The following is a 23,726-nucleotide window of genomic DNA, read 5'->3' as shown; positions in this document are numbered from 1 at the left end:
TTGGCCAAAACAAAGCACACACACACACACGCTCTCAAGACATGATTTAGGGCCATAAACATGGTTCGCTCAGAAGTTGTTATTATTACTATTGGCGATGCAGAAGGCCAATTAACATAGGTGGGTATGTGGCTATGAAGGTGTTTTGGTGTGTGTCTGTGTTTCTGTGGTATTGGGTTAATGATTTTTACATAGCCCATGTAAACAACTTACAGATTGTTCAAAATTGCAAGGCATTACAAGAAAAATTTCCAGTCGATTGTCCGGCCAGGTTTTATTTGATTGCATAAATTAAGAATTGTAATTAATTATTTATTACTCTTTTAGATTTACAAGAATTTCAAATTATAATTAAATAAGAAATGTTGTAGGAAATTGTAAAAAATACGAGATTTTTTCAATACCATATCGACCATTAGGTATGAAACCTGGGCTATGTCGATTTATGCATCTGCGTCCGTCTGTCTGTCCATGTTAAATTTTAAACATAGTACAAGTCGCATTTAAGATCCGAATATGATAAAATTAGGCACGATCACTTATTTGGCCCAAGGACGATACCTATTAAAATTGGAAAAATGGTTCAGATTTAGATATAGCTCCCATATATATTTTCGTCCGATTTAAGGTAAATGCTGCAGCAAACTCCCTAAATATCTTTCGATTTGCACGAAATTTGTGCGTCAAGTTTCCTGAAAATCGATCCAGATTTAGATATAGATCCGATATATATTTTCGTCCGATTTTAGGTAAATAGTGCTCCAAAGTCCCTATATATGTTTAGATTTGCACGAAATTTTGCACAGCGTATTGAATTAAGCCTAGAATGAAGTGTGCTAAATTTTGTGAAAATCGGAACAGATTTATATATAGCTCCCATATATATTTTCGTCCGATTTAATGTAAATGGTCCATCAAAGTCCCTACATATTTCTCGATTTGCACTAAATTTGGCACAGCGTAATAAATTGGGTCTAGTACGATGTGTGTTAAATTTCTTGACAATCGGTTTAGATTTATATATAGCTCCCATATATATTTTCTTCCGATATATGGTAAATGGTGCACCAAAGTCCCTATATATCTTTCGATATCCACGAAATTTGGCACAGCATAATGAATTAAGTCTAGCATGATGTGTGCTAAGTTTCATTAAAATCGGTTCAGATTTAGATATAGCTGTTATATATATTCGTCCGATTTAATGTAAATGGTTTGCCAAAGTCCCTATATATCTTTCGATTTGCACGGCATTTGGCACAGCCTACTGAATTAAGCCTAGAATGATGTGTGTTAAGTTTCCTGAAAATCGGTCCAGATTTAGAGATAGATGCAATATATATTTTCGTCCGATTTAAGGTAAATGGTGTACCAAAGTCCCTATATAGGCGTTGATTTTTGGAAGGTTCTTCCATAGGCTTGAAATTTTTAACGGTTCTTCCATAGGCGTGGATTTTTTCAAAGGTTCTTCTATATATCTATATCTATCTATAGCTATATCTAAATCTGAACCAATTTTCGAAACTTAGCACACGTCATTCTAGCCTTAATTCAGTACGCTATGACAAATTTCGTGCAAATCGAATGATTTTCAGAGAAACTTTGCACACATTATTATAGACGCAAATGGTGTACCAAAGTCCCTATATAGGCGTTGATTTTTGGAAGGTTCTTCCATAGGCTTGAAATTTTTAACGGTTCTTCCATAGGCGTGGATTTTTTCAAAGGTTCTTCCATAGGCGTAGATTTTTTAAAGGTTCTTCCATAGGCGTGAATTTTTTATAAAGGTTCTTCAATAGGCGTGGATTTTTCTAAAGGTTCTTCCATAGGTGTGGATTTTTTAAAGGTTCTTCCATAGGCGTGGATTTTTTAAAGGTTCTTCCATAGGCGTGGATTTTTTAAAGGTTCTTCCACAGGCTTGGATTTTTTAAAGGTTCTTCCATAGGCGTGGATTTTTAAAGGTTCTTCCATAGGCGTGGATTTTTTAAAGGTTCTTCCATAGACTTGGATGTTTTAAGGGTTCTTCCATAGGCGTGGATTTTTTAAAGGTTCTTCCATAGGCGTGGATTTTTTAAAGGTTCTTCCATAGGCGTGGATTTTTTAAAGGTTCTTCTATATGCGTGGATTTTTTAAAGGTTCTTCCATAGGCGTGGATTTTTTAAAGGTTCTCCCATAGGTGTGGATTTTTTAAAGGTTCTTCCATAGGCGTGGATTTTTTAAAGGTTCTTCCATAGGCGTGGATTTTTTTAAAGGTTCTTCCATAGGCGTGGATTTTTTTAAAGGTTCTTCCATAGGCGTGGATTTTTTTAAAGGTTCTTCCACAGGTGTGGATTTTTTAAAGGTTCTTCTATAGGCGTGGATTTTTTAAAGGTTCTTCCATAGGTGTGGATTTTTTAAAGGTTCTTCCATAGGCTTGGATTTTTTAACGGTTCTTCCATAGGCTTGGATTTTTTAACGGTTCTTCCATAGGCGTGGATTTTTTAATTTTTTTTAAGATCCCATACAAGACGTAATTTTTAAAAAATACATTCTCAATCGAATCTTCTATTATGTATTTAATATTTTCATAGGATTTATTTTTTCCAACAAATTATTAAATACTAATTTCTTTCTTTCTATTTCTTTTCAGGTATGTTGTCCAATTATAAATTTTATAATAATAAATTTATTCTTATGAAGAACGGTTAATGTTCCATACGTGAGTACATTTGAATAATTCTAAGTTTTGACTAATTATTATGAATTATTCTTTTTTGAGTATATCATTAATCTTTTTTAAAAATGCTTTAATGGTTTCATCACTTCCTCCTCGGTGGAGCCATCAAGACGTAATATTAGTTATGTGAGCATTTCTACGTACAGTTTGTCAAAAAAATATTTTTAAAACAAGGAAATATTTAAAATCTTAGAAAATGTTTACAATTTTTTTCAATAATTTTAATATTGATTAAATATTTTGAATTATAATTTTTTGAAAATATGAATAATTTATTTTTAAAATGCTTGAATGGTTTCATCGCTTCCCGGGAAAAATCATAAAACCTAATAAAAGTTGTGTGAATATTTTTACGTACAGTTTGTCAAATAATTATTTTTAAACCAGTAATTCTTCATATGTATCCTAAAATATGTAGAACATATGAACCGATTTCAGGGAAACTTGCTACATTACATTAGTACGTTGTGTAAATCGGCCTAGCTATGGATCTTTTCACGAAGCTTAGCAACATCATTCTAGACTTAATTCAGTATCCTATACCAAAATTCGTGCAAATCGAAAGATATATAGGGACTTTGGTGCACCAATTACATAAAATCGGACGAAAATATATATGGGAGCTATATCTAAATCTGAACCAATTTTCACGAAACTTAGCACACGTCATTCTAGCCTTAATTCAGTACGCTATGACAAATTTCGTGCAAATCGAAAGATATATAGAGTATTTAGTGCACCAATTACCTTAAATCGGATGAAAATATATATGAGAGATATATCTAAATCTGAACCGATTGTCACGAAACTTTGCACACATCATTTTAGTATCAATTCAGAACGCTATGTCAAATTTCGTGCAAATCGAAACATATATAGCGATTTTGGTACAACATTTACATTAAATCGAACGAAAATATATATGGGAGCTATATATAAATCTGAACCGATTTTCAAGAAACTTAACACACATCATTCTAGACTTTATTCAGTACGCTATGCCAAATTTCGTGCAAATCAAAAGATATATAGGGAATTTAGTACACCATTTACCTTAAATCGGACGAAAATATATATGGGAGCTATATACAAATCTGAACAGATTGTCAGGAAATTTGACACACGTTATTCTAGACCTAATTCATTACGCTTTACCACATTTCGTGCAAATCGAAAGATATATAGGGACATTATGACAAATATATATGGGAGCTATATCCAAATCTGAACCGATTTTCAGGAAACTTGACACATACGATTCTAGACCTAATTCATTACGCTGTACCAAATTTCATGCAAATCGAAAGATATAGAGGAACCGAGCTTTATCTAAATCAGAACCAATTTTTCCCAATTTCAATAGGCTTCGTCCTTGGGCCAAATAACTGACCTATGCCAAATTTCATCCAATTCGGATCATAAATGCGACCTGTACTTTCTTTACAATTTAACATGGGCAGACAGATAGACGGACGGACATGCATAAATCGACCCAGAAAGTGATTCTATGCATATTCTCAAAAGGAACCATGTGTCTATCTCGTTTCCTTTTGCCTGTTACAAACATGTGCACAAAGACATAATACCCTGTACCACGGTGTGGTAAAGGGTATAAAAAGGTGGTTATATGGGGACTACCCCAAAAATGGTGGCGAATTTTTGGTAGGGAGATTTGTTATCAAATTGCAGCAAATTCGGTTGAAAAACGTACTCAAGAACACCAAAATAACGAAAATTGGGGGCACCCTTATATGGGGGTATCCGAAAATATGTACATATATTCATAATTTTTAGTGGAGAGGTTTGCTACCCAATAATAACTCAAAATACTAAATTACAGCTATAATGAAAATTAGGAGGTACCGTTAAATGGGGGGTACCAGAAAAAGTGGGCCTATATTTATAATTTTTTGTGGAGACATTTAGTACCCAATAAGAACACAATGTAGCAAATTTCAGCGAATTCGGTCGAAAACGCGCTCAAGAACCCCAAAATACTGACAATTGGTGGGTACCCTTTTATGGCAGCTATACCTAAACGTGGACCGATGAAACCCATCTTCGAACTTGACCTACCTCCATACATAAATATTTTATAATAGTTTTTAGTAATTTATAATAGTGATTTATTCACATTTTATTCTTTCAATCCCACGTTATGATTTCTTTGAAATGATTCTCAGAACTCCCAAAACTTCTTTTTGACAAACCTTTCCAAGAATTCCTTGAAATATGCTACCAAAAAAAAATCATGCAAACTGCAGTAAGAAAACAACACAACAAAGATAAGTGCTAAGAAACATATCAACAATATTGACCTCAATAGCAGCAACGCCTTACATAAATTTACAAAATAGCAGAATGAACTTTAAAAGAAGTGAATGAGAAAAAAATGGTTTACACATATGGGTGTAGCAAGGTGATAATTTGAGGAGGAGTATTATTTATTTAAATATGAAAAAAAATAAGTTATGAATTTTCTGGAGAAATTTATTAGAGACCCTCATGGTGAAAAAAATATATGAACATACATTTGCTACAGAAAATGTTGCTGAATTAGATTTATCCTCAGTTAAAGTTTGCTGAATTCATTTTTTATAGTAAGAGTTAGCTGATTTGAGTTCTCACATAGAAAGGGTTTGTTGATATTTTTGTGCTAGCCAAAAGCTAGCTGAATTGACGTATGCTTCAGTTCAAGATCGCTGAATTGACTCCTTTGAAGGGCAATGTTTGCTGAATTTATTTTTTTCAATAAAAAATGTTTCCCTTCAGTTGAAAATGTTCACTTTTCCTTAGAAAAAAGGTTAGCTGAATTGGCTTTTTCGATAGAACATTTTTCTGATTTCACTTTTCTCTAAAAAAAGTTTACTGAATTGACTTTTTCCGTAATTAATATTGGCTAAATTGTCTTTTTCTGTAGAAAAATGTTGCTGAATTAACTTTTTTCATGGAAAATGTTAGCTGAATTATTTTTTTCTTTGCAAATAGTTTGCTGAATTCTATTTTTCTTTGGAATCAGTTTGTTGAATGCTCCTTTTCATAGAAAAAAGTTTGCTGAATGGCTCATTACTGTAGAAAAATGTTGCTGAATTGAGTTTTTCAATAACAAATGTTTGCTGAATTCGCTTTTTGGTAGGAAAGAGTTTGCTGAATTGACTATTTCTGTAATAAATGTTGACTAAATTGTGTTTTTATGTAGAAACGTGTTGCTGAATTGACTTTTTCGATGGAAAATGTATGCCGAATTCACTTTTTCTTTGGTAACAGTTTGCTGATTTTTCTTTTTCTTAGAAATAATGTTGCTGAATTGGCTTTTTCGATTACAAAAGTTTGCTGAATTCTATTTTTCTTAAAAAAAGTTTGCTGGATTGGATTTTTCTTAGAAAAAAGTTTGCTGAATTGCATTTTTCTATAATAAATGTTGACTAAATTGTGATTTTCTGTAGAAAAATGTTGCTGAATTGACTTTTTCGATGGAAAATGTTTGCTGAATTCACTTTTCCTTTAATAACAGTTTGCTGATTTTTCCTTTTCTTAGCAAAAATGTTGCTGAATTGAGTTTTTCAATGTCAAAAGTTTTCTGAATTAACTTTTACTTGAAGAAAATTTTGATAAATTGATTTTTTCTATATAAAAAATTAGCTGAATTGTGTAAAAGTCAATTCAGTAAACTTCCTATAAAGAATAAGAAGTTAACTGAATTGACTTTTACCGCCAAAAACCCTTTCTGAATTGATTTTTACTAAAGAATAACTTGATGTTTACTGTGGAAAAATTAGCTCAAATGTGTTTTTTAAGGAAAATTCAGCTGAATTGGTCTGCTCTACAACGAAAATTAGCTGAATTGCTTTACAAACAAAAAAAAAAATCCTTGCTATGCCCTGCTTTATTTAAAATGTCTACTTTTTATTAAAATATGTTACTGAATTGTCTTTTTCAAGAGAAAAAGTTAGCTGAATATACTTTTCATAAAATAAAACGTAGCTTAATTACCTTTTATTATAATAAAACGTAGCTGAATTAAGTTTTTCGATGAGAAATATATGCTAAATTAAATGTATCATCAATAAAAGTTTGCTGAATTATGTTTTCTAGGTAAAATTTTACATGAATTGAATTTTTCTGTGAAAAAAATTAGCTGAATTGGCAAGAACGTGAAAATTAGGTGATTTGATTTTTACTTTAGAAAACTTTTGCTGAATTGATGTTGACAGCTGAAAAAAGTATCAGAATTCAATATTTTTATAGTAAATGTAACTGAATATAGCTGAATTCACGTTTAATACAGAAAAACTTAGCTGAATTACATTTTTCAATGAAATAAATGTGCTGAATTAAATTTTTCTATTTTAACAGACTGATGAATTGCATTTTTCTGTATAAATTTGTTGCTGAATTGATTTTTACTACCAAAAAACCTTGCTGAATTGATTTTTACTAGGAAAAAACTTTGCTTAATTGATTTTTACTAGAGAAAAACTTTGCTGAATTGATTTTTGTTATAGAAAAACTTAGCTAAATTAATGTTCACTACAGAAAAAATTTTACAATTCAATATTTTTATAAAAAATGTAGCTGAATAGGTCTGTTCTAGAAAGAAAATTTGCTGAATTTCATTTTTCTGCATAAAAAAAAATTTGGCTACGCCTCTGTTGCCTCGATAAACCATTAATGTTTACAAAACACCAACCCAAAAACAAACAAACAAAAAATGGTATGCACTAATCCTGTCTTAATGTGATCTCTCAGAGACGAAATAACGAAACCCAAATTTCCAGACACCCCATAACAAGCCACTGATCATTATTACTGACGTTAATACTTAAAACCTGAAATGCAGTTTTGCAAGCAGCCAAAGAGTGAGCCCAGCATACCACGAAATGCATTCCGAAAACCATACCATTGAGGACTTATGGCCTTATGTGTAGCAGCAGCTCAAAATAAAAATGCAATAACGACTTAGCCATAATGAACGGCTTAACTTACCTTTGGAGCTGGAGGACAGGTTTTGATGGTAGAGGAGGGGGGTCTTAACAGGTCCCAAATACCAGCACACCATCAATGCTGCACAGCTCAAAATAAATTCCAAAAGAAAAACAAAACACACACTCACATCAGCATAAATCCAGTCTTTAAATAATTCTATTTATTCACTTCTTATTGTTGTTGTTGTACAAAATACATACATATTTACAAAAAAAAAAAAAATAATAATATATATAAAAAATTAAGCACATTATTTATTCATTCATTCCATACTTCGATTTCAATTCATTTCAATATCTTAACAATTCTTTTTGACCACCCGTTCCATGGAACTAGCCACTTCGTTCTCTTGTTGTCGTTGCCTATAAGTATGGCTTAAGTCTATTTAATAAAAAATACAATAATAATAAAAATTCTTTAATAAATTTAAATTAGCAGTAATTTACATTACAAGAGAATAGATTTATAATTTCATAGATATTTTTATAAAAAAATAACGTTTGCAACAAAACAACTTACATATACATACAGACACTTCACTTCATCTACTTACACACATACATATACACTTAATTCTAGTTATACTATAAAAAATAATAAAAACAAAAAAAAAACTTTGCTTAACTTTAAAATGAAAACCTAAATCGAAGACAAGACAATTTTTTCTTTGTATAGAAAAAAAAATAATCAACCTGTCGTCGACTTCATTGTCCCGCTCTCCTCAGAGTCCAACAAATGTGTGCTCGTTGTTGTACAAAAAATAGACACATATTACAGACTCTTTGAAGGTGGACAAGACCACAAATATGCTGTCCAAAAAGCTACAACAAGACATGAAAACCGAAGACAAGAAAATCATACAGGTTGTTCCATAGGTAGTTCGGTAGATGGCTGTGGCAGCCGAACCTATTGGGTGTATGAATAATAATCATGGGAGATAATCAATAATATAAACGGGTTATGGTGATTTGAACGGAGTAAAAGTTTCTTGGAATTTACTTTGAATATTCAAATTTTGTATTTTCAATAGAAAATTAGAAAAATTTGAATTTTATTTGAAAATGTTTAGCCATTAAATCTCCACACTTCAGCTATTTTTACATAGAAAGTTAAATTTTTATTAACAGAAAAACTCAATTCAGCTAAGATTTGCCCTAAGATACCTCAATTTTGAAACAGTTTTCATAAACCAAATTGATTTCAGCAATGATTTGCTATAGAAAAATGCACTTCAGCTAAATTTTATTATAGAAAAATTCAATTCAGCTAATATTTTTCAAAGAAAAACTTAATTCCGCTACACTTTTCCAAATAAAAATTAATTCAGCTACACTTTTCTAAGGAAAAACATATCAGAGCTAGGTATTGCTTTAGAAAAACTCATTTCAGCTACATTTTTCCAAAGAAAAACTTAATTCAGCTACACTTATCTAAGGAAAAACTCATCTCAACTAGGTATTACTTTGGAAAGACCAAATTCAGCTAACTTTTTCTAAAGAAAAATACAATTCAGCTAACTTTTTATATCGAAAAATTAATTCTATCAACATTTTTGAATAAACAAAATACAAAAAAGCTAAATTTTTCTGCAAACAAACTGAATTCCGCAACATTTTTTTGTTGATAAACTTAATTCAGCGGAATTTTATCATCTAAAAACTTAATTCCGCATAATTTTTCTGCAGATCTAATGATAAACTCAATTCAGCTAACTTTTTCTCTAGAAATCGCAATTCAGCAAAAATTTTCTCTAGAAAAACTCATTCAGCTAAATTTTTCGTTCGAAAACCTTAATTCAGTGACATGTTTCTATCAATAAACATAATTCAGCTATCTTTTTATATTAAAAAACTCAATTCAGCTAACTTTTTATATTGAAAACATCAATTACGCTGACATCTTATATGGAAAAACTGAAAGAAATTCAATTTTTCTGCATAAATATTAAATCCAGCTACATTTTTCTATCTATAAACCCAATTCAGCAAACTTTTAATAACGAAAAACTCTAATTAGCAAAATTTTTGTGTAGGTAAATGGAATTAATCGGCATATTTTTGCAGAAAATCAAATTCAGCAACAATTTGCTACCGATAAAGTCAATTCAGCAAACTTTTTTATATATATTAATAAGTTAGCTGAATTGCAATTTTCGAAAGAAAAAGATTGCTGAATTAATTTTTTGATACAAAATTGTAGATTTTCTGTGCACAAATTTTTGCTGAATTGAGTTTTTAGATAATATAAGTTAGCTGAATTGCAGTTTTTGGCAGAATAAGTTTGCTGAATTATTGATTTTCTTAAAAAAATTTAGCTGAATTGAAGATTGCTATAGGAAATATTTACTGAATTGACTTTTTTGTAGGAAAAAATTAGCTGAATTGATTTGTTATACCAAAATGTTGCAGTATTGAATTTTTGTGCAAACAAAGTTAGCTGAATTAATTTTTTCTGCACAAAAACGTAGCTGAATTGGGTTTTCCTGAATGAAAATTGTGCTGAATTGATCATTCTCGTAAATAAAGTTTGCTGAATTATGTTTTTTTAATGAAAATTTGTTGTCTGATTGACTTTTTCTATAGAAAAATTTAGCTGAATTGATTTTTTTGAAAGAAAAATTTAGCTGAATTGACTTTTTCTTGGTTAAAAATATCTTTGAATGATTTTTTCAGTAAGAAAATGTAGCTGAATTGACTTTTTCGTTGGAAATTTAATTTTTTCTACAGAAAAATTTATCTGAGTTGACTTTTTTGTTGAAAACCTGTAGGAAAAATATCATCCAAAGATATTTTTTCCTATTTTCGGTAGAAAAAAGTAAATTCAGCTAAATTTTACTACCAAAAAAATTAAAGTCAATTCAGCTGATTTTTTGGTGGAAATTAGATTTTTTGGTAGTAAAATTTAGCTGAATTTACTTTTTCGTTAAAAACCTTTAGCTGAATTGACTATAAACATAGCTGAATTAATTTTTCTTTGCCAAAATCTTCTTAAATTGTCAAAAACAATAAAAATTATTCAGCTGAATTTACTTTTTCGTTGAAAAAATTTAGCTGAATTGACTAAAAACTTAGTTGAATTACATTTTTCGTAAAAAAATAAAATTTAATAAAAATTAATTAGCTGAATTGATTTTCTCCTCGAAAAATTCAGCTGAATTTGTTTTTTTAACACGCGCAAACTTATTCCGACACCCAATAGTCAACCGTCAGACATTGATTGCAACACATTCCATTACAACGTGATCGGCAAGTCTATATCGTTTCATTTTTTTTTGCTAGCATGCTTGCTTGTGTTTTGGACAGCGGCTCACCAAATATGGTTAAGACAAGAATTTTACAGGCCATAATGAAAAAAATGTAAAACGCTTACAACTAGACAAAATATCATGCCGCCAAATCGAAGCGATAAAAAAATCTTTTTTTTAGCACGCAATTTCATTGGTCCATATCGATTCGAAGATCTGCAGCGTGAGGTTTAGGTTTTTTTGTGGAGGGGGAATGGATTTTCATTTTCTTTTTCTCGCGAAAATGAAAAACGAGCGAAACTTTGAGTGGCGTTGAGGCGTATAGCCTCACCACGCCAGGCTAAGTGATGCAGATGCTGCTGGAGATGATTGTGATGATGATGACGATTTCCTTCGGATGACGATGTTCGCTGATGACTACTTTCACTTCTCACTCCTGGGGTTTTTTCTTTTCATTTTTATGGTACATAACCATAATTGTGATAGGTCTGGGCATATTGGGCCTGTTGCTGCTGCTGATGTGCGGCTGCCGCCGCCACTGCTGCAGCTGTGGCATGAGGATGTGGTAAATAAGGCAGTGTACCAAATGTATAGGCTGGCAAGACTGGTGGCGAGTTGGAGTTACCTTTCCCCGATGAGTTGGCGGGCGAGGCAGCAGGTTTGGCTGGAGGCTTGGGTCCTACATTCCCATTGAGACGCATGGGACGGCGTACAAAAATGTGGGCCACATAGTGGCTAATGATGAAGGCAATCACGGAGCCCAATATAATGCCACCCAAAACATCAGACCAATGATGCCAATAATCGGAGATGCGGGACAAGGCCACATACCAGGCAAACATGATAAAGGTGAATTGTAGCAAATGTTTCATGAGCCTGGAGGCCCGGGTACTGAGAGCAGCCTGGAGATAGAAGGCCAAATAGAGCATGGAATAGAAAAATACACTGGAGTGGGCACTGGGAAAGGATTGGCCGACTTGGTTTAAAATCGATTCGGTATAGTTTTGACCCACGCACACATAATCATCGATGTAACGTCCATAGTTAAAGGAATCCTTGCAGGTAGAACCATCCGGCATTTGTGGCTGGCAAACGGCCGTAAAGTGAGGCCTCAATCGGCCCACTGTCTTTTTGGTGATATGTGTTGCCACGAGGGTTAAAGCCAACCCGAATAGGTAATAACCTATTTGGGCATAACAATGCATTAAACGTTCGGTAATGCGACAGCCGCCACCATTCTGCTTCGACGTGGATTGTGGAGATTTACGTTTTTCACAGCTACCCGAAGATGGCAATGGAGAAAGTTGTTTAAACAATTCTATTACCATAATTATGGAACAGGGTACAGCCAACACGATGCCCACCATCATGGGCACCGTAATCGTACTTTCACGATAGGGATACTGCAGTGATTCATCGTTACAGAAGAAACCGCGTTTATGCGGTTTTAGCCATTTGCGTAATCCCAGCTCGCATAGGCAGACACCGACAAAGATCAGCAGGTCGAAGACAATGCGGGCAATGCTCTTTAGACGTTTCATGGTATCGAGGTAACAAAAATACGCGATAATAGGTCCGGGTAAGTTAGGTGGTTATTCTTGGAAATTCGCGAAAAGAAACTAATTTCCGATGATTCACTAGGGCACCAAAATATATTTTTTTTTTTTTTTTTTTGATTTTCTGATTCTTAAGGCTTTTGCGCCGACGCACTTCGAACCGATCCACTTATATTTTATTTTAGTTTTTTTCGTAAAAAATTATCGTTTTTTATTCTTCTATTTTTTTTTTAAATTTTTTTCTATTAAAAAAATTATTTTTCGTTTCGTTCCGTAGGCGTCAGAAAAACACCCGTCCGTCTTCGTTTAGGTTTTCGTAATGACTAAAACGTCAACTCACAACATTGGCTCAGATGAAGGTGGCTGATTCGCATTCGAAGACACCAACCAACCAACAAAACAAAACGAACCAGCCAAACAACCTGCCTAACTAACTGCAGCTGCTGCCTCTTTTTACTAGTGGTGCTCAATCATTCATTCATTCTTTTGTTGTTTTTGTTATTTTTGTTGCTCACTTTGTTGTTATTATTGTTTTTAAGACTTTTCTTTTGTGTGCGTGTGTGTGTGTGCCACACTCACCTACTAAGCAACACTCAATAATAACAAAACATACTTGTTATGACCAAAACACGACAGGCACAACAACAGCCCGAGCGACAGACGAAGCTTAAGAAGGAGGGGTGCTCATGTATTTGGTGTTTTTTGTTCAAAACATAACCAGGCAGGTACAAATTATGTTTATTTATTTTTGTTGTTATTGTTGTTCATTTTGTTTACCGCTCTTGTATGCAAAAAAACAGTAATACCTCTCTCTCACACTCTCCCTCTTCGATAGTTATTTTTATAATAAACACATCAGTCAGTAGGCATTGGAAATACCCACTATGGAATTTGTTGCTCTCTCTATCTCTCTCAATGGAATTCAGTTATGCGAATGGCATTCGGCACAATGGGGCTTGATCGTGGATTTGCTGGGAGATCAAGAAATTACAAAAATTAGCAGGATTAAAGGAGATAAATTAAAAATGTTAAGGAAAACATAGCTAAATTGATTTTCCTTGAATAAAAATGTAGCTGAATTGACTTTGTTATGTACAAAAGTTAGCTACAATGGAAAATAACATTGCTGAATTGGTATTAAGTTAGATGAATTGAATCGAATGTAGGCGAATTGATGAATAAAACTTTGCTGAATTGAGTTCAAGCTAGCTGAATAGAATTTTTACCATAGAAAAACTTAACTGAATTAAGTTTTATGTTTACAAAGTTAGCTGAATAGAGTTTTTCCATGGAAAAACTTAGCTAAATTAGGTTTTTTGTTTCTAATGCCAACTAAATAGAGTTTTTCTATAGAAACTAGCTGAATTGAGTTTCTCTGAATAAAATATAGCTGAATTGAATTTTTTCATACAAAAAGATAGCTTAAGTTATTTTTGTGTAAAAAATCCTTTGCTGAATTAACCATAGTAGAAAAAAGTTTGCTTAAAAATAGAGTTCATTTAAATTTGCTACAAGAAAAGCCAGCTGAATTGAGTTTATCTGAATAAAAATATAGCTGAATTGATTTTTCGTAATGGAAAAACGTAGCTGAATTGAGTTGCTCTGACTAAAATTTTAGCCTAATTATTTTTCCCCTACAGAATACTAATTAAAATGAATGTTACTTAAGCTGGATTGCGTTTTGAGTTATATGAATAGAACTTTTCTATAGAAAACTTTAGCTGAATTGCGTTTTTCGCTTGAAAAGGATAAAAACAAGTTTGCGGAATTGAGTTTAGTTTAATTACACTCACGAACAACTAGCTGAATTGAGTTTATAGGCATACAAATGTAGCTGAATTGATATTTTATACATATATACAAAGTTATTTAAAATTATATATTCTGTAAAAACCCGTAGCTGAATAGAATTAAAGTTAACTGAATTGAATATTTATCATATAAGAACTTAGCTAAATTAAGTTTTTTGTTTCTAAAGTTAGCTGAATAGATTTTTCCAATAGAAAATCTTAGCTGAATTGCGTTTTTCGATTAAAAAAGATAGAAAAACATTTTCTGAATTGTGTTTAATTCAATTAATTACATGAAAAGCTAGCTGAATTGAGTTTCTCTAAATCGAAATGTAGCTGAATTGATATTTTACAAAGTTATTTAAAATGATATTTTCTGTAAATACACATAGCTGAATAGAGTTAAAGTTAGCTGAATTGAATTTGTACCATACAAAAACTTAGCTGAATTAAGTTTTTTTGCTTTAAAAGTTAGCTGAATAGAGTTTTTCTCTAGAAACATTTAGCTGAGTTTGAATCTCCTTTGAAAAGGATAAAGAAAATGTTTCCTGAATTGTGATTAATTCAATTACCTACCGGAAAAAATAGCTGAAATGAGTTTTTGAATAAAAATGTAACTGAATAGATATTTTCCATATATAAATTTAGTTAGAATGCTTTTTTCTGTAAAAACCCTTAGCTGAATTGAGTTAAAGTTAGCTGAATTGAATTTTTACCCTATAAAAACTTAGTTGAATTGCGTTTTTCATTTGAATATGATAGAAACATGTTTGCTAAATTGGTTTTAATTAAATAATCAACAGGAAAAGCTAGCTGAATTGAGTTTCTCTGAATAAAAGTTTAGCTGAATTGATATTTTCTATACAAAATTTTAGTTAAAATTAACTTTTCCGGAGAAAATCTTTAGCTGAATTGAGTTTAAGATTTTCTATATAATAACTTAGCTGAATCGAGCTTTTCTTTTTAAAAGGATAGAAATTTTGCTGAATTGAGGTTTTCTAGCGAAATCACTAGCTAAATTTAGTTTTTCTAAAGTAAAACTTTGCTGAATTGATATAGTTTACATAAAAAGTAAGTTTTACAATGGGTTTCTTAAAATGAAGTTTGCTGAATTGAAATTTTCATTAGAAAAATTCTGCTGAATTAACATTTTACTTCGAAATTGATCGCCAAATTGAAATTTTCGTTGCAAATAGTTTACTGGATACAAGTTTTCGATAGAAAATATTAGCTAAATTTTTTTTAGGTAGAAAAATGTTGCTGAATTGAGTTTTTCTAAAGAAATTAGTAGCTAAATTTAGTTCCTTTTAAGTAAAACATTGCTGAATTGACTTCTTCTGCATTTAAAGGTAGTTTTATTGCGGTTTTTCTTACAACAAATTTAGCTGAATTGATATTTGCGCCAGAAAAATATTGCTGAATTTTTAATTTTCGGTAGAAAACTTCACTAGTATAAGTTTTCGATAGAAAAATTAGCTGAATTGGCTTTTAAAGTAAAAAAAATGCTGAATTGGTTACAAAATGTAGCTGAATTGAAATATTCTAAAGAAAAATATCGATATACTAATTTTTTCTTACAAAAACTTTTGCTGAATTGAAATTCCTATTAGAATCGATTTGCTGAATGTACTTTTTCCATTCCAAAATTTAGCTGAATTGAATATTTCTATATAGAATGTTGAAATTTACTATAAAAAATGTTGTTGATTTAAAATGTTATAAAAAACGTGTGCTGAATTAAATTTTCCTTCAAATAACTAAGCTGAACTGAGTTTTTCTGCCTTAAGCTATATCAGAATATTTTTTTTTTACAGTAAGAGTTTGCTGAATCGTATATTTTCAGATTTATTTGTGAAAAATGTTGCTGAATTGTGGTTTTCATATGAATTATTATTCCAAAATATGTTTTCCGTTAGCAAATTGTCGCTGAATTAATTATTTTCTAGAAAAAGCTAACTAAATTGAATTTTTATGTAACAAAAATTTAGCTGAATTGAATTTTTCTTTGTGAAACATTAGTTCAATTGAATTTTTCCATTAAAAATGGTAGCTAATTATTTTCAAAGAAAACATTAGCTGAATTTAATTTTTTAATGACAAGTTTTGCTGAACTGTGGTTTTGCATTTTTTTTTTTATATATTTTCAAGTTTTTTCCCTAAAGCAATATTTTTATTACAATCCCATTGTGCATTTAAGCTCTCTATTTGCTAGGAATTCCCCAAAGCCAAACACCTATATAATTTTTGTTTTATTATTTTCTCAATCCCAACGCATAAACACACACTCCTCACACTTGATTCCGCTCAGAGTCAAGTCAGCAACGTTACTTTGGTTACAACTCAATAGTCGTAGAACGGCATGACTCTTTGGTTTCGATATTCGTTGGTTGTTTGGTTCGTTCGTTTGTTTGTTGCTGAGCTGAGTATTAGCAACAGTCGTTTAGGTTTCTCAGTATTCAACAACAGATTTTTGTTTTGTTTATTTTTCTGTGATTTTTTTCCTTCTTCTTCATAACAGCAATAAAGAAGAATCTCCGTTGGTCATCAGCTGTTTTTGATTCTTCCATGCAATACACAAATATGTATGTGTGTATGATTGTTTGTAATTGGTTAGGTTAGGTTCTTTTGTTTGTTGTTTCTCATGGCGTCTATTTTTAAAGAAACGGTTCTTCGCACATGGCTGTGAATCAGCCGGAGTAAGATGTGATGATTTCTCATAGACGCGACTTTGTTTGCTATTCTTGGTGGGTATTATTTGTTGTTGTTGTTCTTCTTCTTGTTGTGTTCGTTGCTGTGGTTGTTCTTCTATAGCCATTGTTCGATGTTATTTGCATTTTTGTGAAATTTCGAAATGTCCATAAGCAGAAAACAAAAAGGTTATTTAACATATGCACATTTGGTGGGCACAGGTAGGCCTCGCGGAACGCAAATTGAATATTTCAATTGAGATAAAGTTTACCTGAAAAAATGTTGCTGAATTGATTTTTTCTCAATTCACATTCTATAGAAAATAGATTAATTACACTTAAAAAAATTAGCTTAATTAATTTTTTTCTGTTGAAACAATTAGCTGAATTGAATTGTATGAGGGAAAAAGTTAGCTGAATTGTCTTTTCAATAGTAGAATATTGCTAAATTGAGATTTTTTAATAAAAATGATTAATAAATTAAGGTTTTTCACTAAAAAAATTAGCTGAATTGATATTTTCTATGGAAATAGTTAGCTAAATTCAGTTTTTTGTTTGAAAAAGTTATCTGAATTGAGGTTTTCATTAGAAAAACTGGGCTGATTGAATGTTTCGAAGGAAAATAGTTACTGAATTGGGGGTTTCATGAGGAAAAATGACCTGAATTGAGGGTTTCTGAAAAAAAAAATACCTGAATTGAGGTTTCTTATTAAAAGCACGTATCTGAATTGAGTTTTTTCATAGAACACATAGCGGAATTCAAATATTTTGTACAAATTGTTAGCTGAATTGAGTTTTTCGTTTGAAAGAATTAGCTAAATTGAGGTTTTCTTAGCTGAATTGAGTTATTTTTTAGGAAAAAGTTAGCTGAATTGAGGTTTTCATTACTAAAACTGATCTGAATTGGATGTTTCGAAGAAAAATATTTAGCTGAATTGATTTTTCAATAGTAAAATCTTGCTGAGTTGAGGTTTTCTGTAGCTAATTGATTTTTTATACAAAAATAGCTGAATTTAACTTCTTTTCCTAAAAAATGTTAACCGAATTAATTTATCTAAAGATTAAGTTATCTGAATCGCATTTTTCTATGAAAATAGTTAGCTGAATTGAGTTTTTCGTTTGAAAATGTTAGCTGAATTGAGCATTTCATTAGTAAAATAGAGCTAAATTTAATTTTTCGAAAGAAAAACATAGCTGAGTTGCTTTTTCAATAGTACAATCGTGACGGATTGATGTTATATAATAAATATGGAGACTGAATTGACGTTCCCTAAAAATTTAGCTGAATTGAGCTTTTCCTATAGAAAACATAGCGGAATTCAAATGCTATGTACAAATAATTAGCTGAATTGACTTTTTCGTTTGAAAAAGTCAATGCTGACTGAATGTTTCGAAGGTAAATACTTAGCTGGATTCAGTTTTTATTAGGAAAAATGAGCTGAATTGAGATTTTCTAATATAAAATGGTAGCTGAATTGATGTTTTCCACTAAAATATTTAGCTGAATTGAGTTTATCTATAGAAAACATTACGGAAGTCAACTATTTTCCTAGAAAATGTTCCCGAATTCAATTTTTTTAAACAAAAAGTTAGCTGAATTAAATTTTTCTATACATTTCTAATATAAAATGGTAGCTGAATTGATGTTTTCCACTAAAATATTTAGCTGAATTGAGTTTATCTATAGAAAACATTGCGAAATTCAACTATTTTCCTAGAAAATGTTCCCGAATTCAATTTTTTTAAACAAAAAGTTAGCTGAATTACATTTTTCTATACAAATAGCTAGCTGAACTGAAAATTTGTTCCGAATTGCTTTTTTCCTTTATATAAGTCTGCCGAATTAATTATTTCGTTTTCAAAAGTTTGCTGAATTGACTTTTTCGTTTAAAAATGTCGGATAAATTAACAAATTTCATAGAAAAAGTTCGCTGAATTGGGGTTTTCAGTACAAAATGTTAGCTGAATTGAGTTTTTCGAAAGAAAAATTTAGTTGAATTAAAATTTTTCATGTCAAATTTTAGCTGAATTGAAATATTGTATAGAAAAGTTGTACAGAATTATAGTTTTCTTTTGAAAAATTGTGCTGAAATGATATATTGATATTTTCGATAATAAACGTTAGCTGAATTGACCTTTGCTATGAAAAACATTAGCTGGATTTATTTTTCCATAAAAAAATTAGGTGAATTTCATTTTTCTTTATAAAATGTTTGCTTAATTGAGTATTTTTTTTAAATATGTCATTGCTGAATTGGAATTGTTTCTAGAAAACGTTTGCTGAATTGATTTTCTTTACAGAAAACAATTGCTGAAGTGCGTTTTTTGTGACTTTTCGAAAAAAGAGTTAGTTGAATTGACTGTTCTATATTATGAGTTAGCTGAATTGACTTCTCAATATAAAAAAGTTAGCTGAATTGAAGTTTTTTGTTACAAAAATTGAATTGACTTTCTTCTCGGCACAACTTACATAAAGTTTGATTTTGCTAGGGATATATTACTGAATTAAAGTTTTCAGTAGAGGTGTTAGCTGAATTACATTTTCCAATTGAAAAATTAGCTGAATTGAATTTCCCTACATAAAAAGTTAATTAGAATTGAATTTTTCGGTGAAAAAAGTTAGCTAAATTAAGTTTTTCTATGAAAAGCGTTAGCCGAATTGAGTTTTTCTGTAAAAAAACATTAGCTGAACTGAGAATTTCTAAGAAAAACATTTGCTGAATTTAGTTTTTCTGCAAAAAACATTAGCTGAATTGAGTTTTTCTATGAAAAACTTTAGCTGAATTGAGATTTTCTATAAAAAACATTAGCTGAATTAAGTTTTTCTGTGAAAAACATTAGCTGAATTGGTTTTTTCTATAAAAACATGATTTTGCTGAATTCCATTTGCATATCCAAATGTTGCTTAATTGAGTCTTTTTTAAATATATCTTTGCTGAGTTGGCATTTTCTATAAAAAATGTTTGCTGAATTGGTTTTCTGTTTAGAAAAAAAATTGCTGAATTGTATTTTAGTGAGGATTTTTTCATTTTTATACGACGGCGATCTTCCATCCACATTACCATAGTTTTACCTGTCACCCAGCATCTCGGCATTAGTCGATTGTCAACCAAACCAGTTGATCATCAATAGTTTCTCCCTACCTCCATAACAGCCTCATCATAACTCTCAGCATACCAAACAAAGGCACACTTAAGGCGCAACATTGTTGTACCAACGAAACAACCCAGACATCCAAACCGCCAACCAGCCAGTCAATCAACAAACAATACCCCCAGGGGCACACCCATGAAACAATCTCTGTTTAAATTGTAATTATTACGCCGAGGGTGCAATAAAGGGCCGTCCTCATATTTTTTGTTTCTCCTTCTATTTGCATGTCAGGTCGTTCAGGTGTTCTTTGTTTAGGTTGAGAACGCATTAAAATGGACAAACAAACCATCCAACCGTTGAAGGTAAAAATATTTGCCGAAATATTTTGTGTGTGTGGCTGTTGTGCATTTTGGGTAATGGGTGTGTGCGTGTGGGTGTGTGAAAACCTAATGGTTATTTGTGAAAAGATTTTCTGTGTGTGAAAAAAACAGATTTTCAAAAAGATTTCCATGCACCATAGGTGGGGACTAAATGCACGGCTACTGCATCGGAATTGATTGTTGTGTTGAGACGGCATAAAATATTTGAATTTATTTGGTTAGTTAAACAAGAGGTTTATTTCTTTACGTGAACGGTTATGCCCTCGAGGTTAGTTAAGGTGAAAATTGAGGCGTTGTATTGTTGGGTAAAATTTGTAAAGAAATTGTTCTACTGTTTGTTGGACAATTTGTTACGCTACATTAAAGAGGGTGGGAGAAGTAATTGATATTTACAAGAACCTTGAAACACTTAAATATCCAAAGCAGATCAAATTATTAGAGAAAAAGACACTTGCTAATGAAATAATTCAGTTCAGCAAAGATTTTCTACATGCCAGTTAAATTCAGCAAGGTTTTTCTATAGAAAAAGTCAATTCAGTAGGCTTGTTATGTAGGAGAAGTCAATTCAGCTAACTTTTCATGCAGATAAAATCAATTCAGCTATGATTTTTTTATGAAGAAGTCCAATTCAGCTAACTATTTTAAAGTAAAAACTCAATTCAGCTAACTTTTACTTTAGATATCAGCAATCCAGTTAACAGTTTTCAATTAAAACAGTCAATAATTAAGAGTTAGTCAATTCAGCTAAATTTGTGTGCAAATTAAATCAATTAAGCTATGATTTTTTATGAAAAAATCCAATTCAGCTATATTTTATCAGAGAAAAAATTAATTCAGCCAAATTTTTTAAAGTAAAAACTGAATTCAGCTAACTTTTATTTAATACATCATCAATTCAGCTGACCTTTTCTATTGAAAAAGTGAATTGAACTAACTATTTTAGTAGAAAAAGGTTAATTCAGCCATGTGTTACATAGAAAAGATCTATTCAGCTACAGCAAAATCAATTCAGCTAACTTTTTTATAGAAAAAAACGAATTCAGCTAACTTTTTCTAAGATGTCGTCAATTCAGATGACATTTTTCTATTAAAAAAAGTCAATTCAGCTAACTATTTTAGTGGAAAAATTTAATTCAGCAATATTTTATATAGAAAAGATCTAAAGTCAATTCAGCAAAGATTTTCTATAACGAACCTTCAATTCAGCAACGTGTTTCTATAGAAAAAGTCAATTCAGTAGGCTTATTCCCTCGAAAAATTCAATTCAGCTAACTTTTTGTGCAGATAAAATCAATTCAGCTATGATTTTCTATGAAAAATCCCAACTCTGCAATATTTTTCCAGCGATAAAACCAATTCAGCTAACATTTTTTAAGTAAAAACTGAATTCAGCTCACTTTTACTTTAGTTATCAGCAATTCAGCTAACTATTTTAAAAGAAAAGTATCATTTCAGCAATGTTTTATATACCAAAGATCTATTCAGCTATAGCAAAATTAATTCAGCTAACTTTTTTAAAGTAAAAACGGAATTCAGCCAACTTTTACTTTAGATATCATACATTCTGCTGACTTTTTCTATTGAAAAGGTCAATTCGGCTAACTATTTTAGTGAAAAAGTTGTATTCGGCAATATTTTATATAGAAAAGGCTTATTCAGCTACAGCAAAATTCCATTTAACTTTTTTTTTAAATTTTTGATTCCTTAAAGGAAAAACTCAATTCAACAAACTTTGTTTTATATAAAAAGTTAATTCAGCTAAATTTTTCTACAACAAAAATCAATTCAATCAATTCAGCTAACTTTAGTAATGGAAAAAGTCAATTCAGCTAATCTTTTCGAAAGAAATAATTAATTCAGCTAACATTTTCAATAATAAAAATGAATTCAGCAAACTTTTTATGGGGAAAAACTCAATTCAGCTAACTTTTTCCATTCAAAAAATCAATTCAGCAAAGTTGTTAGTGCAGACAATTTAATTTAGCTGCAATTTTCAACTGAAAAAAGTCAATTCAGCTAAATTTTCAATCTAAAAAATCAATTCCGCGAACATTTTCTATAGAAAATATCAGTTCAGCAAAGTTTTTCTGTGGGAAAACTCAATTCAGCTAACTTTTTCAATAGTAAAAACTAATTCAGCAAATTTTTTGCATGGCAAAACTCAATTGAGCTAACTTTTTCAATAGTAAAAACTAATTCAGCAAATTTTTTGCATGGCAAAACTCAATTCAGAAAACTTTTTAAATTCAAAAAAACCAATTCAGCAATTTTTTCAGCAAAATAACTTAATTCAGCTCCCATTTTATTTTTAAAAATCAATTCAGCTAAATTGTAAATCCAAAAAATCAATTCAGCGAGCATTTGCTATAAAAAAATATCAATTCAGCAAAGTTTTTCTATAGGAAAAGGCAATTCAGCTAACATTTTCAAAAGTAAAAATTAATTTAGCAAACTTTTTGTATGGAAAAACTTAATTCAGCTAACTTTTTCCTTCCAAAAAACAATTCAGCTAACTTTTACCATTCAAAAACACAATTCAGCAAACTTTTTAGAGAAAAAACATGATTCAGATGACATTTTCTACAGAGAAAATTATTTCAGCTAAATTTTCATTCCGAAAAATTAGTTCAGCAAGCATTTTCTATCAAAAATATCTATTCAGCAAAGTTTTTGTATAGAAAATATAAATTCAGCAAAGTTTTTCAATAGAAAATATCAATTCAGCAAAGTTTTTCTATAGAAAATATCTATCCAGCAAAGTTTTACTATAGGAAAACTCAATTCAGCTAACCTTTTTCGAGTATAATTGCATTAGTAACAAACAATTCAGCCAATTCAGGTTTTACCATTTAATCAATTACTAATCATCTTCGATATTTTTAACTTCATGATTGAGACCCTGTTAGTGATTCTCCACTCAGTTTGTGAATTACCCACCCCGCCGCAAGCTACTTAGAAAGTCAATGACTTATAATCAACCAAAAAAGCAAATCTAAACAAGTGACTCAGCACCTTTAATTAAATTCTCAAACAGAGAGCTTTCCCAGCACCCCTCCCACCATCGCTTTTCCCTAATTATGGGAACCCATCGACGTCAAATTTCCAAATGCTTCGAAGCAAATCTTTTTTCCATGGCTATTAACTGCGATTACACTTGATTTTCAAAAAAAAAGGTATAATTTAATGATGCACCCGAAGCGAAAATCATAAGTTCCTGACGACTCACTGCACTTCGGAGGCGAAGAAAAAACAAAACGAAACACTTTCTTTGAGG

The 23,726-nt window shown here is 30.9% G+C and overlaps 1 protein-coding gene across 1 annotated transcript; it reads right to left on the bottom strand.

The window, feature by feature from the left end:
• Window positions 1–11,404: 11,404 nt before the first annotated feature.
• LOC133327312 (putative phosphatidate phosphatase) lies at window positions 11,405–12,487 on the bottom strand. Its single transcript, XM_061535877.1, has one exon. It carries the CDS (start codon window positions 12,485–12,487, stop codon window positions 11,405–11,407), a length of 1,083 nt encoding a protein of 360 aa, XP_061391861.1.
• Window positions 12,488–23,726: the final 11,239 nt, after the last annotated feature.

The sequence above is a fragment of the Musca vetustissima genome, unplaced genomic scaffold (genome assembly GCF_032173495.1).
Source record: "Musca vetustissima isolate MV318-11 ecotype Yass unplaced genomic scaffold, APGP_CSIRO_Mvet_v1 utg54544, whole genome shotgun sequence".
Taxonomy (NCBI): domain Eukaryota; kingdom Metazoa; phylum Arthropoda; class Insecta; order Diptera; family Muscidae; genus Musca; species Musca vetustissima.
The sequence above is the reverse complement of the archived record's forward strand: the minus strand, read 5'-3'. Positions and strand labels throughout refer to the sequence as shown.

Excerpts from the sequence above, each read along its gene's own strand:
- LOC133327312 (XM_061535877.1), bottom strand. The coding sequence starts at position 12,487 with ATGAAACGTCTAAAGAGCATTGCCCGCATTGTCTTCGACCTGCTGATC.